At 42.7% G+C, this 21,695-nt stretch overlaps 1 protein-coding gene across 1 annotated transcript in view; it reads left to right on the top strand.

The window, feature by feature from the left end:
• RHBDL1 (rhomboid like 1) overlaps nt 1-21,695 on the top strand; it is a 54,048-nt gene that overhangs the window by 17,902 nt on the left and 14,451 nt on the right. The window contains exons 2-5 of the mRNA XM_073558602.1: nt 7,413-7,571; nt 7,880-8,104; nt 13,139-13,287; nt 16,435-16,547. Coding sequence (XP_073414703.1) covers nt 7,413-7,571; nt 7,880-8,104; nt 13,139-13,287; nt 16,435-16,547 — 646 coding nt within the window. The remainder of the gene's footprint in view (nt 1-7,412; nt 7,572-7,879; nt 8,105-13,138; nt 13,288-16,434; nt 16,548-21,695) is intronic.

Here is a 21,695-nt window from a genome sequence, read left to right on the forward strand (position 1 = left end):
CACCACCTCTATATACTACACCACACGGGACACATCCTCTATATACTACAGCACATGAGACACATCCTCTATATACTACACCGCACGGGACACCTCCTCTATATACTACACAGCACGGGACACCACCTCTATATACTACACCACACGGGACACATCCTCTATATACTACAGCACACGAGACACATCCTCTATATACTACACCACACAGGACACATCCTCTATATACACTACACCACACGGGACACATCCTCTATATACTACACCGCACGGGACACATCCTCTATATACTACACCGCACGGGACACATCCTCTATATACTACACCGCACGGGACACATCCTCTATATACTACACCGCACGGGACACATCCTCTATATACTACACCACACGGGACACATCCTCTATATACTACACCACACGGGACACATCCTCTATATACTACACCACACGGGACACATCCTCTATATACTACACCACACGGGACACATCCTCTATATACTACACCACACGGGACACATCCTCTATATACTACACCACACGAGACACCTCCTCTATATACTACACCGCACGGGACACCTCCTCTATATACTACAGCACACGAGACACATCCTCTATATACTACACCGCACGGGACACCTCCTCTATATACTACACCGCACGGGACACCTCCTCTATATACTACACCGCACGGGACACCTCCTCTATATACTACACCGCACGGGACACATCCTCTATATACTACACCACACGAGACACATCCTCTATATACTACACCGCACGGGACACCTCCTCTATATACTACACCGCACGGGACACCTCCTCTATATACTACACCGCACGGGACACATCCTCTATATACTACACCGCACGAGACACATCCTCTATATACTTCACCACACGGGACACATCCTCTATATACTACACCGCACGGGACACATCCTCTATATACTACACCGCACGGGACACATCCTCTATATACTACACCGCACGGGACACATCCTCTATATACTACACCGCACGGGACACATCCTCTATATACTACACCGCACGGGACACATCCTCTATATACTACACCACACGAGACACCTCCTCTACATACTACACCGCACGGGACACAACCTCTAGATACTACACCGCACGGGACACCTCCTCTATATACTACACCACACGGGACACAACCTCTAGATACTACACCGCACGGGACACAACCTCTATATACTACACAGCACGGGACACCTCCTCTATATACTACAGCACACGAGACACCTCCTCTATATACTATACCGCACGGGACACATCCTCTATATACTACACAGCACGGGACACATCCTCTATATACTACACAGCACGGGACACATCCTCTATATACTACACAGCACGGGACACCTCCTCTATATACTACACAGCACGGGACACATCCTCTATATACTACACAGCACGGGACACCTCCTCTATATACTACACCGCACGGGACACATCCTCTATATACTACACCGCACGGGACACCGCCTCTATATACTACACCGCCTCTATATACTACACCGCATGGGACACCGCCTCTATATACTACACCACACGAGACACATCCTCTATACTACACCACACGAGACACATCCTCTATATACTGCACCGCACGAGACACCTCCTCTATATACTACACCGCACGGGACACCGCCTCTATATACTACACCGCACGGGACACCGCCTCTATATACTACACCACACGAGCCTCATCCTCTATACTACACCACACGAGACACATCCTCTATATACTGCACCGCACGGGACACCTCCTCTATATACTACACCGCATGGGACACCTCCTCTATATACTACACCACACGGGACACCTCCTCTATATACTACACCACACGGGACATTTCCTCTATATACTACACCGCACGGGACACATCCTCTATATACTACACCGCACGGGACACATCCTCTATATACTACAGCACACGAGACACATCCTCTATATACTACACCGCACGGGACACCTCCTCTATATACTACACCGCACGGGACACCGCCTCTATATACTACACCGCACGGGACACCGCCTCTATATACTACACCGCACGGGACACCGCCTCTATATACTACACCGCACGGGACACCGCCTCTATATACTACACCGCACGGGATACCGCCTCTATATACTACACCGCACGGGACACCGCCTCTATATACTACACCGCACGGGACACCTCCTCTATATACTACACCGCACGGGACACCGCCTCTATATACTACACCGCACGGGACACCGCCTCTATATACTACACCGCACGGGACACCGCACGGGACACCGCCTCTATATACTACACCGCACGGGACACCGCCTCTATATACTACACCACACGGGACACATCCTCTATATACTACACCACACGGGACACATCCTCTATATACTACACCACACGGGACACATACTCTATATACTACACCACAGGGGACACATCCTCTGTATACTACACCACACGGGACGCATCCTCTGTATACACCACAGGAGACACACCCTCTATATACTACAACACACCTCAGTGTCAATAAACAAACCAAGGTCAAAGCGGGAAAGCAAAACAGAGGAGCAGAAACCACAGATTAAACCAAGGAAGTACAGCTATATATGACAGCATCCAGCAGTAAGCTGGAAGCGTAAGTAGGGTGTGGTGCTCTCCAATTGGCTGGAGCAGGATGCTGAAAGCTCCAGCTGGACAGCACACACATCCATACTGCCAGACAGCGCTGGTGGTCTCAGCCACCCAAATTTATGAAGTAGCTAGACAGAGCCTGCGTTGTCCAGAGCTCCTGATTCCAGCGTTTCTTCTATCATCATCGCCCTCCTAAAGAATGAAAACGATGGAGATGTAGCCCCCTTTAAGAGAAGCCTCTAGACCCTTAGAACCAGGTTTATTCAGATACAGATGAAACTTTCTGGTAAGGTTTTTGGTGTTCATATTATTCTCTGGAACCTAGAATCTCTCTTCTGGGCCATTACCCATCCAATGCACCAGGTATTGCACAGAACTTTTCTCCATACGAGAATCAAGGACTCTTTGCACCTCATACTCCAAATTGCCTTTAACAATCATAGGAGGCTTTCTGACTGGGTGATCCAGGGAACAATATGGCTTCAGGAGGAACTTCTGAAACACATTAATTATCTTAAATGAGGAAGTTTCAGGTGGAAAGTTGCAGGGTTAATGGCCTCAATTATTTCATAAGGACCAATAAATCTTGAACCTAGAAGCAATCTTAAGCTTTATATTTTTTGTGGACAACCATACCTTGTCCCCAACTTCAAAGCTTAGGCATCTAGAATGTCTCTTATTAGCAGTCGAGTTCTGACTGCCCCTTCCTTAAATGGGTTGTCCACTACTAGGACAACACAGTCCTAATCAGAATATTTGGGGCCGATAAAATAAAGCCTATACTAAACTCTCATGCTGTCGCCATTCCTGCGGTGTCAACACTCCGTCTCCAGAGGCTCGCATGCAGTTCTTATGACACATTACACCGGCGCCAAATCAGCACTGGTGTCACTGTCCCCACCTCCTGTCAAACTGAACTTATCTAGATGTATGGTGAGAACCTTGAACCCCCATGTGCTTTAAAAAAGTTTATACCATTTAGCTATGAAAATAAAAATCAAATTTTTCCCCAAAAATTTAATTTAGCCCCAAATTTTGCATCTTCACAACATTAACAGGAGAACTTACACCATGCAATTTGTTGTGCAATTTCTACTGAGTACACCGATACCCCATTTGTGGGAGAAAACTACTATTTGGGCGCATAGCATGGGGGATGTGGAAACCACAAATTACGACCAAAAGATCCATTAGAATCAAAACATGCTTTATTAAAGAATCACACAGAACGGGAAAATGGGGAAACACATGCAAGGAGGCAAAGTGCTACAGTGCAAAAGACACGTGAGCAGCCCTTGGCTACATATACCAGAGTCTGCAAAAAAAGTTTGCTCACATCATTCCTGTAGCCTAAATAACCTGGCAAGCGCATTATCTTCCTATCATTACAACATGTTTATTTATAAATATTAATGGGCTTAATTACATATGGGCAACCGCAAATATTCAGGGCATAATCCCCACCCCTATAACAAGCCCAAACTGTAAGTGCCAAATTGAAGATGATACAACAACCGTGTACACAAGGTCTGATATCCACCATGTGTCTGGCCATGTATCCACCATGTGTCTATAATATCCTCTCCGAAACGCGCGTCGGGGTGACGCGATGACTGCCCGGCCTCCTACCCATTCCCTTCTGCAGGTAATTACTTCTGCTTTTGTGCTGTCCACCAATGTGTGGGTGGGCGGATTATGTGCCAGACACATGGTGGATATCAGACCTTGTGTGCACGGTTGTTGTATCATCTTCAATTTGGCACTTACAGTTTGGGCTTGTTATAGGGGTGGGGATTATGCCCTGAATATTTGCAGTTGCCCATATGTAATTAAGCCCATTAATATTTATAAATAAACATGTTGTAATGATAGGAAGATAATGGGCTTGCCAGGTTATTTAGGCTACAGGAATGATGTGAGCAAACTTTTTTTGCAGACTCTGGTATATGTAGTTTAGGCCAAGGGCTGGTCACGTGTCTTTTGCACTGTAGCACTTTGCCTCCTTGTAGGCGTTTCCCCATTTTCCCGTTCTGTGTGATTCTTTAATAAAGCATGTTTTGATTCTAATGGATCTTTTGGTCGTAATTTGAGGTTTCCACATCCCCCATGCTATGCATATTAACAACTGATCCCTTGTTTATCCTACATTATCGGCATCTTATATAGGTATAATACACATGATGCTGTTATTTACCTTTGCCTGCTTGTTATATTATTTGGGCGCATAGCAGGGCTCAGAAAGGAAGGAGTGCTATTTGACTTTTTGAATGTAAAATTTGCTGGAATAATTAGCAGACATCATGTTGAGTTTGGAGAGCCCCTGATGTGCCTAAACAGTGGAAATCCCCCACAAGTGACACCATTTTGGAAACTAGACCCCTCAAGGAATGTATCTAAATGTGTGGTGAGCACCTTAAAACCCCAGGTGCTTCTCAGAAGTTTATAACATTGAGCCGTGAAAATTAAAAAAAAACAAAACATTTTTTTCAAACAAAAATTTTGTTTTAGCACCAAATTTTTTTATTTTCGCTAGATAAAAGGAGAAAATGGATCCCAAATTTTGTTGTGTAATTTCTCTTGCGTACGCAGATACCCCATATGCGGTCGAAAAACTACTTTATGGCACAGTGCACAGCTCAGAAGTGAAATTCAGATTTTGCTGGACTGGTTTGAGAGTGCCATTTCACATTGACAAAGCCCCTAAGGTGCCAGAACAGCAGAACCCCCCATAAGAGACCCCATTTTACAAACTACACCACTCAATGAATTCATCTAGGGGTGCAGTGATCAATTGGTGGGTAACAGAATTTTATATCTGGTCAGTACGATTACAGCGATACCACATTTATAATTTTTTTAAGCTTTGGTACTTTTACAAGATAAAAACTATTTGACAGAAAAAAATTATTATTTTTGCATTGCTTTATTGTGAGAGCTATAACTTTTTAATTTTTCGGCTGATGGAGCTGTATGGCAGCTTGTTTTTTGCAGGACAAGATGATGTTTTCAGCTTAACCATTTTTATTAACATTCGTCTTTTTGAGTGTGTTTTATTCTACTTATTGTTCGGAGATATGATAAAGCATAGTTTTTTGGCTCGTCTTTAATTATATTTTTATGGTGTTCACTAAAGGGTGGAGGAAAAGGAAGTACAGTATGTCGGCACATCTTTCCAGGATATAAGTAAAATTTTTCTTTATTGAAAAATAGATTAAACATGGTGAACGTCATAAGCATCCAAACCTCCCTCTCCCTCTTCCCCACCACTAGTTCAGTAAAGGGGTTATCTGGTGGGACAGATTTTTAGGTCTGGTCATTCTGGAAGTGGTGAAACCAAATATTTGTACTTTTTTTTTTCAGTCAAATATTTATTTATACAATATATTTTGTATTTATTTTTTATTTTGTGTTTTTTTTTCCCAACTTTTTTACTTCACTTTCTGCAGTTTGATCGCTGATATAAAGCAATGCAATGCATCCTGCAATGATACGTCCAAGGTTATAGTTAATTTATCAACAGATTTCTTAGTCTCCGGAGTATCCATCACGGTGGTTGAAAAGGAACCAAAACGAGGATGCAATCCAAGATTACAGAAAAATTTAGAAGTTTTAATGGATTCTTGATATTTATTATTAAAAGCAAATTCAGCTAATGAGAGATGTTCCACTCAGTCAGACTGATGATGAGACACAACACCGAAGATATTGCTCGAGTGTTTGATTAGTACATTCTGTCTGGCCGTTGGTCTTTGGGTGATAGGCAGAAGAAAAAGACAACTCAATATTGATCTTTTTACAGCATGCCCTCCAAAAACTGGAATCTATGTTTTCTAGAATGCATTGTAAACGCACAATGTGATTAATGAACAGCTTAAGGTTTCAGAGTTAGGCAACAAAGACAAAAGGGACAAAACGACAGTTTACTAAACCTGTCAACCACCACCCAGATAACAGTATGGAGGTCAGTAATAAAGTCTATGGAGAGGTGGGTCCAAGAACTCCTAGGTAGGGGCTGGAGAAAACCAGCGGGACAGCTTAGGGCTGTCTTGGTTTGAGCACATATTTCCGACAGTCCTTCACTATGGTTGGCCACCAAAAATTACTGGTTACCAGTCAGATGGTATTGTTAAGACCTGGGTGACCTGCAAGCACAGAATCGTGAGACTCCTGAAGAATGCGTAGGCAAAACTGGGGAGGAACAAATAGTTTTTGGGTAGGAGTAGGGTCAGGGGCTAACTCTTATGATCTATGGATGTCTTCTACAAGATCTAAGGAAACAGAAGACACAACTATACCATCAGCTAAAATAGGAACTGGATCAGAGTCCTCAGACAGAAGGACAGAAACTTTTGAAGAGTGTGTCAGCTTTCATGTCTTTAGTACCAGGTCTGAATGTCACAAAACTATATCTGGCAGCTTCCAGCAGTAAGCTGGAAGCTCACGTAGGGTGTGGTGCTCTCCAATTGGCGGTAGCAAGGAGCTGATAACTCCAGCTGGACAGAACACACACCCATACTGTCAAACTGAACGGCACTGCAGGTTCCAAATGCCCTAGTCTAAATGTCTGGATAGAGCCTGCGTCGTCCAGAATTTTTGGTTCCAACGTCTCTTCTATTACCAGCGCTGTCCACATAATGAATGCGGCAGAGCCTGGCAACAGGATATGTCGCAGGAACAGGTCCTGGTGGAGACGTGGCAACAGTATGTTTTATGGCATTGAGTGGATGTTATATCAGCTGCTTTCTTTTTTTTCCAGCTTGACCCAGATAACACAGGTTTTGTATGCGCCGAAACCTTTGCTGCTCTGGTAAATAACAATGAGCTGCCCCTGGACCCCGCTAAGTTGGAGATGTTATTTGCTCTGTCACAGGGCAATGAAGAGGGACAGATATGCTACCCGCAGCTCGTGGACCTGGTGAGCAATGTCATATCCTTTTAACAAAAATGTTATATAACTTTGCAATATATTTTATGTTAAAATTTCTAAATCGTTTTCCAGATTTCTGCTTGCTGTCAGTTTTCCTTACCTTCGTATTACTGGTAGTTCTGAAAAAAGAGAATTACGGTACTTACTGTCTTTCTTTGAATTGTAAGAAGATTAGTAACCTGCTTGGTGGTGGTTTCCATGAGACGATTAGGGAATGAATGCATAATAGATAACATCTGAAAATCATCAATGACTTTCATATTATTTGACATGGAAACATTACTGTGACTCCACAGATAAGCAGCAAGAGGTCCAGTAGTTTCCGCAGAGCCATTAGCAGCGGCCAGAGAGCTCTCCCTCGCGATGTGCTGCTGGATCAGGCCGGGCTGGGCGTCTACAAAAGATTTGTTCGTTATGTGGCATATGAGATCCTGCCCGGGGAGATGGAGAGGCGGTGGTACTTCTACCAGCATCGCCCATGTCCACCACCTGTATTCATGGCAGCGGTGACTTTGACACAGGCAAGTATTCACTAGGAACAGGTCTAGATGGTAAATGTGTCTGTTTCCTAACATAACCGTATCTACTTCTCTATGAATCCAGTTCCCTATCTCTCATCTATCAATTTATGTATCACTCTCATATCTATCTACTCTCGTCCACATTGGATTTCCAATACCAAGAAGTTATGGAAGTGTGGAAATCACAGTACGGGAACATTACTGAATATTCAAAACATCTGGATTTCTTCAGTTTGGAGTAGGAGTTACAAGCAGAAATCCTGGCACTTTCAGCCTCGGCTGCTATTACTGAGGTCTTTAATGGTCGTCTGAGGAAGGTTCTGCCGCTGCATGCATTTGGACAAATCATCAAGATCAGTTGCTGGCAGCTCCTGTGTAATCACCAAGCAATAACATCCCAGATGTGCTCGAGGGGAGACAGGTCTGGAGACGCTGCAACCATGGGAGCACTTTCAAGCCACGCAGGCTGCTCACAGCAACACGTGAGACACGAGCCTGATGTTGTGCTCCTGGGACACTTTGGAGAAATTGGCTAATGTCAGGAGTTGGACCGGTGTGACGATCCCTAGTGAAGGCCTCTTCATGGTGTTGTCCATGTGGTCTTCAGACCAATCTTTTGGCTATCATTATGTCCAAGACAAAAACGTAACTCGTCACTCAGAGACTTCCAATCCAGCCTCTGATCTTCATTAGATGACCACATGGGCAACTCCATGAAGAGGCCTTCCTTATGGCTTGTCATGCTGGTCCTACTCCCGGGAATATGGTATATAGTGGCATAACATACTGTAGCCGGACCCATGTAATCATAGATTACACAGGAGCTGCCAGCAGCGGAATCTGATGATTTGCACAAGTGCATTCAGCTGCAGATGCCTTCCTCAGACGACCATCAATAACCTCACTGATAGCAACCAATGCTGGAAGTGCAGTGTGTCACTCATACTCCAGCCTGAATAAATTCAGATGTCTTGAAAATGTTTCCGTGTTTTCATTAACAGATCTATCCATCCTGTGATTTGCATCATTCCACGCCGATCAAATCTATGTCATATACAGTACTGTGCAAAAGTCTAAAGCAGGTGATAAAAAACTGCTGGAGAATAAGAAGCTTTCATTAATAGAAGTGATAATTATAATTTGTTAATAGATAAAAAAAAAAAAAAACTAAGTGAATGAAAAATGAGAAATTTAAATCCCCTCAGTAACTGGTGACCGCCTGTTGCCTCCATCATCAGTATCTGGTGACCAACCCTCGCCTCCATCATCAGTATCTGGTGACTGCTCATCTCCTTCATCATCAGAATCTGGTAACTGCATGTTACCTCCATCATCATTATCTAGTGACCGCCCGTTGCCTCCATCATCAGTACATGACCGCCTGTCACCTCCATCATCAGTATCTGGTGACCGCCCGTCGTCTTCATCATCAGAATCTGGTAACTGGCCGTCGCCTCCATCATCAGTACATGGTGACCGCCTGTCACCTCCATCATCAGTATCTGGTGACCGCCTGTCGCTTCCATCACCAGTATCTGGTGACCGCCTGTCACCTCCATCATCAGTATCTGGTGACCGCCCGTCGCTTCCATCACCAGTATCTGGTGACCGCCCGTCGCTTCCATCATCAGTATCTGGTGACCGCCCGTCGCTTCCATCATCAGTATCTGGTGACCGCCCGTCGCTTCCATCATCAGTATCTGGTGACCGCCCGTCGCTTCCATCATCAGTATCTGGTGACCGCCCGTCGCTTCCATCATCAGTATCTGGTGACCGCCCGTCGCTTCCATCATCAGTATCTGGTGACCGCCTGTCACCTCCATCATCAGTATCTGGTGACCGCCTGTCACCTCCATCATCAGTATCTGGTGACCGCCTGTCACCTCCATCATCAGTATCTGGTGACCGCCTGTCACCTCCATCATCAGTATCTGGTGACCGCCCGTCGCTTCCATCACCAGTATCTGGTGACCGCCCGTCGCTTCCATCATCAGTATCTGGTGACCGCCCGTCGCTTCCATCATCAGTATCTGGTGACCGCCCGTCGCTTCCATCATCAGTATCTGGTGACCGCCCGTCGCTTCCATCATCAGTATCTGGTGACCGCCTGTCACCTCCATCATCAGTATCTGGTGACCGCCTGTCACCTCCATCATCAGTATCTGGTGACCGCCCATCACCTCCATCATCAGTATCTGGTGACCGCCTGTCGCTTCCATCACCAGTATCTGGTGACCGCCCGTCGCTTCCATCATCAGTATCTGGTGACCGCCCGTCGCTTCCATCATCAGTATCTGGTGACTGCCCGTCGCTTCCATCATCAGTATCTGGTGACCGCCCATCACCTCCATCATCAGTATCTGGTGACTGCCCGTCGCTTCCATCATCAGTATCTGGTGACCGCCCGTCGCTTCCATCATCAGTATCTGGTGACCGCCCATCACTTCCATCATCAGTATCTGGTGACCGCCCATCACCTCCATCATCAGTATCTGGTGACCGCCCGTCGCTTCCATCATCAGTATCTGGTGATTGCCTGTGGCCTCCATCATCAGTATCTGGTGACCGCCTGTCGCCTCCATCATCAGTATCTGGTGACTGCCTGTGGCCTCCATCATCAGTATCTGGTGACTGCCCGTCGCTTCCATCATCAGTATCTGGTGACTGCCTGTGGCCTCCATCATCAGTATCTGGTGACCGCCCGTCACCTCCATCATCAGTATCTGGTGACTGTCTGTGGCCTCCATCATCAGTATCTGGTGACTGCCCGTCGCTTCCATCATCAGTATCTGGTGACTGCCTGTGGCCTCCATCATCAGTATCTGGTGACAGCCCGTGGCCTCCATCATCAGTATCTGGTGACTGCCCGTCGCTTCCATCATCAGTATCTGGTGACTGCCTGTGGCCTCCATCATCAGTATCTGGTGACCGCCCGTCACCTCCATCATCAGTATCTGGTGACTGTCTGTGGCCTCCATCATCAGTATCTGGTGACTGGCCGTCGCTTCCATCATCAGTATCTGGTGACTGCCTGTGGCCTCCATCATCAGTATCTGGTGACAGCCCGTGGCCTCCATCATCAGTATCTGGTGACAGCCCGTCGCTTCCATCATCAGTGATAAAATGAAAACCTGGCACTCAACTTAATGCTTGGTGAGGCAGTTTATTGTAGTACCAGAAAACATTTCAGTCAATATAGACCTTCATTAGTTACTACAGTGTGAAAAAAAATAAACAAAAATAAATAAAGTATGTACAAAAATCACAGAATGCAATTCGGTCGTGGATATATACAATATTATATAAGAAATACTACAACAGAGACCAAAAAATATATCTTGGGTGCTCAGATTGAAGGAGAAAAGGATAAGACATAACGTGCTAGTATGTTTGAAAGTAGCTTGAAGGAGGGCGCTTTTTATGTTATTCACTGATAACAGTATCAGTATCTGGTGACCGCCCATCACCTCCATCATCAGTATCTGGTGACCGCCCGTCGCTTCCATCATCAGTATCTGGTGACCGCCCATCACCTCCATCATCAGTATCTGGTGACCGCCCATCACCTCCATCATCTGTATCTGGTGACTGCCCGTCGCTTCCATCATCAGTATATGATGACCGCCCATCGCCTCCATCATCAGTATCTGGTGACAGCCTGTCGCCTCCATCACTTCTGCTCGTCTCTTGTAGACAGGTTATGGAGGATCTATTAAACATCTTGGAGACCTGACCCCAGATCTTCTGTGTATGAGGCTTGTGCGGATCCTTCTTCATGTGATCCCAGACAGACTGGATGATGTGAGATCAGGGATCTGTGGGACCGAATCATCACCTCCAGGACTTCTCGTTCTTCTTTACACTGAAGATCGTTCTTAATGACATTTTGCCAGCTTCATCATTTGTGATTTATTGATGTCACATTTTTTTTTTCACTTAATATCAGTTGATGTTTTTAGTGGCAGTTTCTTAAAAATTACACACACGGTCCATGAATTTGGTGCAAAATAAAAAAAATGCTCTTTGTTTTTATCTTTAGCAGGTTTTTATGACTTTTCTCTTCCAAAAGTCACAATTCCATTGAAAAGTCACAAAAATGTGACACAATTGAAAACTCCTCCAGAAACCTTACTCCAGGCAGAGACTGGAGTAAGATGCACCCCCCAAAAAAGCGACATTTGGTAAAAGTCAAATTTCCAGAATCTTTCCAAAACATGTGGATAAGCAAAGTTGTTGAGGAAAAATAAAATAAGTCTTAAAGAAAAACAACTGAAAACTTGCCACATAATGTGAAGAGAATAAGGTTCATATAGTAAAGCTTTAGAAAAGGAGAAAATTAAAACAGAAATTGGAGAAACAGGAATGATGACTTGGGGCCATTACCCGGGTGTTTGGGTTGATTGTCCGGCTGCAGAATAAATTTGGAGCCAATCAGATGCCTCCCTGATGGTATCACATGATGGATAAGTATCTGCCTCATTATCTCAGCCCTTTTTTTTGGCCACAATTCATCCATGAAGATCACTTCTGGCCAGACTTCTCCGAACAGTAGATGGGTATAAGCTGGGTCCCACTGGTTGCTGCTAAGCTCTGAGCTGATGCCACTGCTGGATATTTGCCGATTTCAAAGACAAGTAACATGATGTTGCGTCTTTCATCTACTGCCAATTTCTTGGTGTCCTCAATGCTGAGAAATACAGGAAGATACTTATCCATCATGTAATCCCATCAGAGTTGTCTGATTGACACAAAATTTATTCTGCAGCCGGACGACCCACAGCAGCCAGCCATTGTCCTAAAGAAAGAGGAGTCCTGATCTCACATCATCCAGTCTGTCTGGGGGTCACATGAAGAGACAGAAGTATCTGCAGAAGATCTGGGGTCAGTGACACAAGATGTTTGGCACAACCTCCTGACAGCAGCAGGGCTTGTTTAGTAGTTGTATGAGAGCGGAGGAACCTGCCCGGCTACCTAAGTGGTTAATAGTCCACTGGCCTTCTTCTGCTGTTCTTAGGCCTGTCTCATCCACTCTAGATCATCGTGTTCCTGTGTTATGGCATCAAATTGAACAAGTGGGTGTTACAGACGTACCACCCCGAGTACATGAAGAGCCCCCTGGTATACCACCCGGGACATCGAGCCAGAGCCTGGCGCTTCCTCACGTATATGTTCATGCACGTTGGGTAAGTGCCGCCCTAAGATGACACCTTGCCGTGCTTTGGGGTGGGTGGTGCTAGAAAAAGTGACGACTACAGCTCTACTTATGTGTACAGAGATGTTGTCAGAAGGCATAAAATGGGACAGGATTTATGGGCTGGAATATTCAAAATGGCACCAGTATAGACCACCGTTCATCTCCAAAACTTCTAGTGATGGGAATGTAGAGCCAATGTGTCATTGGTCGCTACCCTGCTTGTTGATGGTTTCCACAAAGCATTAAGAGGAAGCTTCTTTCACTTTCCAAAATAACTGGTAATGCAGTAATAGCAGGTAATATAGGCTAGTCATAAATGTATTTTTTCTTACACTTCTTTGGCGTCACGGTGCAGTATTTCCTCCGCCACAATCTCTGTTCCGCTCCTGCGGGTTTTACTGAAGGATGGAGATTTCGTGAGGCAAATCTGCTCGGAGATACAGGAGATATTTTTTCATGTGATTTCCATGGTAACCAGGTACTTGAGATCATACGCTGAGGACTCTATAGATGTTTTTGAAGGATCCTGGTGCATTAAACCTCAATCCTCGTCTATAAAAAAAAACAAAAAAAAAAAAACAATAAAACAAGTCGCCTCCTCTGTAAATCAGGCAGAAAGCAAAATGAAGATATGATTGGTGGAAAATCTGCAGAGCAAATTTCCTACTTTATTTTTTTGCAGTCACCTAAAAAGGCTACACATTTAGGCTAATCTCCGGCCAGATGGTTTCATGGAAGGGGTGTAAATACTTTTGCATTACTGATGTAATATCACTAGTAGGTTTCGGGATGAAGGGTAAAGAGGGGAACGTATTTTTACCTTGCAAGAGAGGATCTGCCAGAAGTTGCCTGCTTGTTGACTGTTTCTAGGACAGCGCTTCGAAAATGCTCTGGATATGGACAGTCTTTTCTCAGCCAAAACCTGATGGGACAAACAGAGGAATGGTTTTAGGTGGTTGAGAGGCTAATGAGGAGACCAGCAGCAGATCCTGTGCCAGATTTTCCATTTAGGAGTCCGGGAAAGCCAGGTGACAGCCTCGAGGCAGCGGTAATGGAGGCCATATGCAGCCTATATGGCGGTGAAACGTTTCCCTGTTTAGTACGGCAATTCCCATTTCTCTGTGCTCCGTCGCCTCCATTGCTCTTCTGCTTTATTGAACCACCCAGGGCCGTGTTCTGTGCATTGATCCCAAGGCCGTAGTGGTGGTTACCATGGTAACACGAGAGCATAACTGTGACATCCTAATTATAGGACTCGTAATGGTTCATCCTCATCTCAGTGTGCAAGCCGCCACCGCCAGGTCTTCTTATAGCAGTAGTATTATTATTGTAGGCCGGTGGGGCTTGTACGGATTTGAAGCCTCTACCACATCCATCAGCCCCAGCTACTGAGCACGGTCTCCAGCCTTCCAGGACTTCTTGACCACTACACTGTGCACCACTAGGCGGCGCTCTGTAACTTCCTGGTATTATTTTCATGTGATTTTCTATAAGTTGGACTGATTATACACTGAAGCAGGCACCTCGCTGCTGTTGACAGATCTTTTCGTTTTACTTTCTAGCTCGTGTGAATGTATACAGCTCATCATGGCTATACAAGTTACCGAAATTGGGAATTTGTGTGCTAAAGGGACATTGACATCATAGTAAAATTACTGGCGGTGTCACGACTCTGTTGTCATGTAACCCGGGACCAGAGGCTCCTATCCTGTCCCTAACACTAGAAGGCACCCTAGCTCGCCCTACTCGATGGGTTACTTCTGAAGGTGAAGATGCTGGGGCCACCAACCTTGCCTTATCTCCTGTATCCGCCGCAGCTCCTTTACTATTTTTCCTTCTCCACAACCCTCTGTGCAGAGGTACGGCCAAATTACATCCTTGCACAGCTGAAAGTAGAGTGAAGCAAAAAAATTCAAGACGCAAAAGTCAATACTCCGTAGCAGCCAGACCCGAGCCCTACAAAATTCTTCCCACCTGTCGACATCTCCGATGTTTCCTCCGATTAGTAGCCCTGACGCCGCTTCATGTGTGTGTCACACTGGGCTGACTGATCAGAAGAGGCGTGAAAATAGGAGTGGGTTCGTAGCGCTCTGGTCCAGTGGCCACGAACTACGATCCTAGCCCCTGGACCAGAGTCCTGGAAATATTTTGTGCTTCTAGACAGTGAAAATTTGGAAGCGAATCAGGGTAAAATTAATGCTTTGACACCTTCATTTTCAGAATACAGGATGTCACAGAGGTCGGACCTCAAGGCTGAAAAAGATTCCATCGTTAGATGTTTTAGTCAAAATATAAAAAAAACAAAACTACAATCAATGGCAGCTTGCTGACGGTTTCCATGAACAGTTTTAATAACTAGCACACGACATTTTAGCGGATTTTACATCGATGTAATTACTAACCGTGGGTTACGGGGGGATTTTTTACATCTTGTGTTTAATGCAAATAGAGGCGGATTATTTCAGAAATATGACCACATGCCAAAGCGAATATACATTTCTGAAGGAACTGCCGCGACGATGGCTCCGGGCTCTCAGCCAGGAAATACGACTTTACTCTCACACTTAGAGACGACGCCAGGAGTCATTTTTAATGGTGCACGCAATAACAAAACTCCTGAACCTTAAAAAGGCTTCACTCAGCAAATCCCCCCAGTGTTCACAGGGGATCAAACAAGCGCACGTAGAGGCTTAATACAGGCTTCCGTGACCGAGGGTGAAATCACCGAGTCGCAGCTTCATATTCACGCACGCTGTTTACTTGGTTCGTTTTTTGTTAAAGAAATGGCTTATTATTCAGACTATGGAAGAGAGAGTCAGAGAGAAATCTAGAATATTTTCTACAGAGGTTAAAGGAATGAAACACAGAGAAGGGGAATGGGGCAAAGATAATACATGATGGCTGTAGACAATTCCGATAAATAAGACAGACATTTGGAAAGTGACTGCATGTAGAAGTGACAACCACTCTCACCACACGTTCCTGGTCAGAGTAGTCAGAAATTCTGTCCATTTCATGATTACTATAATGGATCATGAATGTGGCTGAAAACAGAGACAAAACCTTTAATGAATCTACTAATTACTGACATCACCTCGATCCTTTCTACATTTGACCCTTTATGTGGTATTTCCAGCTTGGAACAGCTCGGCTTTAACACCCTCCTCCAGCTAATGATTGGCGTGCCGCTAGAGATGGTTCACGGTGTGCTGAGGATCGGCTTCCTGTACCTGGCCGGGGTGCTGGCAGGTGAGTCCATCATTTTCCCAGCTACATAAAAAATATTTTTAATCTGAGAGACACAAAAACTAGTGTTTATTGTAACCTCAAATAAAGGAAAGTGACAACTGTAAGGTGCACATTTCTGTCTCACGGGCACAGTTGTCACCTTTCAAGACATTCAACTATTGCTCAACAAAACTGTGAAAAATATCCTTACTGAGCTAACCATAACAATACTGCCCCCTATGTACAAGAATATAACTACTATAATACTGCCCCTATGTACAAGAATATAACTACTATAATACTGCCCCCTATGTACAAGAATATAACTACTATAATACTGCCCCTATATACAAGAATATAACTACTATAATACTGCTCCTATGTACAAGAATATAACTACTATAATACTGCCCCTATGTACAAGAATATAACTACTATAATACTGCCCCCTATGTACAAGAATATAACTACTATAATACTGCTCCTATGTACAAGAATATAACTACTATAATACTGCCCCCTATGTACAAGAATATAACTACTATAATACTGCCCCTATATACAAGAATATAACTACTATAATACTGCCCCCTATGTACAAGAATATAACTACTATAATACTGCCCCCTACGTACAAGAATATAACTACTATAATACTGCTCCTATGTACAAGAATATAACTACTATAATACTGCCCCTATGTACAAGAATATAACTACTATAATACTGCCCCCTATGTACAAGAATATAACTACTATAATACTGCCCCCTATGTACAAGAATATAACTACTATAATACTGCCCCCTATGTACAAGAATATAACTACTATAATACTGCCCCCTATGTACAAGAATATAACTACTATAATACTGCCCCCTATGTACAAGAATATAACTACTATAATACTGCCCCTATGTACAAGAATATAACTACTATAATACTGCCCCCTATGTACAAGAATATAACTACTATAATACTGCCCCCTATGTACAGGAATATAACTACTATAATACTGCCCCTATGTACAAGAATATAACTACTATAATACTGCCCCTATGTACAAGAATATAACTACTATAATACTGCCCCCTATGTACAAGAATATAACTACTATAATACTGCCCCCTATGTACAAGAATATAACTACTATAATACTGCCCCCTATGTACAAGAATATAACTACTATAATACTGCCCCCTATGTACAAGAATATAACTACTATAATACTGCCCCTATGTACAAGAATATAACTACTATAATACTGCCCCCTATGTACAAGAATATAACTACTATAATACTGCCCCCTATGTACAGGAATATAACTACTATAATACTGCCCCTATGTACAAGAATATAACTACTATAATACTGCCCCTATGTACAAGAATATAACTACTATAATACTGCCCCCTATGTACAAGAATATAACTACTATAATACTGCCCCCTATGTACAAGAATATAACTACTATAATACTGCCCCCTATGTACAAGAATATAACTACTATAATACTTCCCCTATGTACAAGAATATAACTACTATAATACTGTCCCTATGTACAAGAATATAACTACTATAATACTGCCCCCTATGTACAAGAATATAACTACTATAATACTGCCCCCTATGTACAAGAATATAACTACTATAATACTGCTCCTATGTACAAGAATATAACTACTATAATACTGCCCTTATGTATAAGAATATAACTACTATAATACTGCCCCCTATGTACAAGAATATAACTACTATAGTTAGGTCCATATATATTTGGACAGAGACAACATTTTTCTAATTTTGGTTCTAGACATTACCACAATGAATTTTAAACAAAACAATTCAGATGCAGTTGAAGTTCAGACTTTCAGCTTTCATTTGAGGGTCTCCACATTAAAACTGGATGAAGGGTTTAGGAGTTTCAGCTCCTTAACATGTGCCACCCTGTTTTTAAAGGGACCAAAAGTAATTGGACAGATTAAATAATTGTAAATAAAATGTTCATTTCTAGTACTTGGTTAAAAACCCTTTGTTGGCAATCACTGCCTGAAGTCTTGAGCTCATGGACATCACCAGACGCTGTGTTTCCTCCTTTTTGATGCTCTGCCAGGCCTTCACTGCGGTGGTTTTCAGTTGCTGTTTGTTTCTGGGCCTTTCTGTCTGAAGTTTAGTCTCTAACAAGTGAAATGCCTGCTCAATTGGGTTGAGATCAGGTGACTGACTTGGCCATTCAAGAATATTCCACTTCTTTGCTTTAATAAACTCCTGGGTCGCTTTGGCTTTATGTTTTGGGTCATTGTCCATCTGTAGTATGAAACGACGACCAATCAGTTTGGCGGCATTTGGCTGGATCTGAGCACACAGTATGGCTCTGAATACCTCAGAATTCATTCGGCTGCTTCTGTCCTGTGTCACATCATCAATAAACACTAGTGACCCAGTGCCACTGGCAGCCATGCATGCCCAAGCCATCACACTGCCTACGCCGTATTTTACAGATGATGTGGTATGCGTTGGATCATGAGATGTACCACGCCTTCGCCATACTTTTCTCTTTCCATCATTCTGGTAGAGGTTGATCTTGGTTTCATCTGTCCAAAGAATGTTCTTCCAGAACTGTACTTGCTTTTTTAGATGTTTTTTAGCAAAGTCCAGTCTAGCCTTTTGATTCTTGATGCTTATGAGTGGCTTGCACCGTGCAGTGACCCCTCTGTATTTACCTTCATGCAGTCTTCTCTTTATGGTAGATTTGGATATTGATACGCCTACCTCCTGGAGAGTGTTGGTCACTTGGTTGGCTGTTGTGAAGGGGTTTCTCTTCACCATGGAGATTATTCTGCGATCATCCACCACTGTTGTCTTCCGTGGGCGCCCAGGTCTTTTTGCATTGATGAGTTCACCAGTGCTTTCTTTCTTTCTCGGGATGTACCAAACTGTAAATTTTGACACTCCTAATGTTGTAGTAATTTCTCAGATGGGTTTTTTCTGTTTTTGCAGCTTAAGGATGGCTTGTTTCACCTGCATGGAGAGCTCCTTTGACCGCATGTTTCCTTCACAGCAAAACCTTCCAAATGCAAGCACCACACCTCAAATCAACTCCAGGCCTTTTATCTGCTTAATTGAGAATGACACAACGAAGGGATTGCCCACACCTGTCCATGAAATAGCCTTGGAGTCAATTGTCCAATTACTTTTGGTTCCTTCAAAAACAGGGTGGCACATGTTAAGGAGCTGAAACTCCTAAACCCTTCATCCAGTTTTAATGTGGATTCCCTCAAATGAAAGCTGAAAGTCTGAACTTCAACTGCATCAGAATGGTTTTGTTTAAAATTCATTGTGGTAATGTCTAGAACCAAAATTAGAAAAATGTTGTCTCTGTCCAAATATATATGGACCTAACTGTATAATACTGCCCTCTATGTACAAGAATATAACTACTATAATACTGCCCCTCATGTACAAGAATATAACTACTATAATACTGCCCCCATGTACAAGAATATAACTACTATAATACTGCCCCCTATGTACAAGAATATAACTACTATAATACTGCTCCCTATGTACAAGAATATAACTACTATAATACTGCTCCCTATATACAAGAATATAACTACTATAATACTGCTCCCTATGTACAAGAATATAACTACTATAATACTGCCCCCTATGTACAAGAATATAACTACTATAATACTGCCCCCTATGTACAAGAATATAACTACTATAATACTGCCCCCTATGTACAAGAATAAAACTACTATAATACTGCCCCCTATGTACAAGAATATAACTACTATAATACTGCCCTATATACAAGAATATAACTACTATAATACTGCTCCTATGTACAAGAATATAACTACTATAATACTGCCCCCCATGTACAAGAATATAACTACTATAATACTGCCCCAATGTACAAGAATATAACTACTATAATACTGCCCCTATATACAAGAATATAACTACTATAATACTGCCCCCTATGTACAAGAATATAACTATTATAATAATGCCCCCCATGTACAAGAATATAACTACTATAATACTGCTCCTATGTACAAGAATATAACTACTATAATACTGCCCCTATATACAAGAATATAACTACTATAATACTGCCCCTATGTACAAGAATATAACAACTATAATACTGCCCTATATACAAGAATATAACTACTATAATACTGCTCCTATGTACAAGAATATAACTACTATAATACTGCCCCCCATGTACAAGAATATAACTACTATAATACTGCTCCTATGTACAAGAATATAACTACTATAATACTGCCCCTATATACAAGAATATAACTACTATAATACTGCCCCCTATGTACAAGAATATAACAACTATGATACTGCCCCTATGTACAAGAATATAACTACTATAAGACTGCCCCTATGTACAAGAATATAACAACTATGATACTGCCCCCCATGTACAAGAATATAACTACTATAATACTGCTCCTATGTACAAGAATATAACTACTATAATACTGCCCCTATATACAAGAATATAACTACTATAATACTGCCTCCCCATGTACAAGAATATAACTACTATAATACTGCTCCTATGTACAAGAATATAACAACTATAATACTGCCCTATATACAAGAATATAACTACTATAATACTGCTCCTATGTACAAGAATATAACTACTATAATACTGCCCCCCATGTACAAGAATATAACTACTATAATACTGCTCCTATGTACAAGAATATAACTACTATAATACTGCCCCTATATACAAGAATATAACTACTATAATACTGCCTCCCCATGTACAAGAATATAACTACTATAATACTGCTCCTATGTACAAGAATATAACTACTATAATACTGCTCCCTATGTACAAGAATATAACTACTATAATACTGCTCCTATATACAAGAATATAACTACTATAATACTGCTCCTATGTACAAGAATATAACTACTATAATACTGCCCCTATATACAAGAATATAACTACTATAATACTGCCCCTATGTACAAGAATATAACAACTATAATACTGCCCTATATACAAGAATATAACTACTATAATACTGCTCCTATGTACAAGAATATAACTACTATAATACTGCCCCCCATGTACAAGAATATAACTACTATAATACTGCTCCTATGTACAAGAATATAAC

This window comes from Dendrobates tinctorius, unplaced genomic scaffold (assembly GCF_039654945.1).
Source record: "Dendrobates tinctorius isolate UK_male_01 unplaced genomic scaffold, ASM3965494v1 ptg000257l, whole genome shotgun sequence".
In the NCBI taxonomy this organism is placed as follows: domain Eukaryota; kingdom Metazoa; phylum Chordata; class Amphibia; order Anura; family Dendrobatidae; genus Dendrobates; species Dendrobates tinctorius.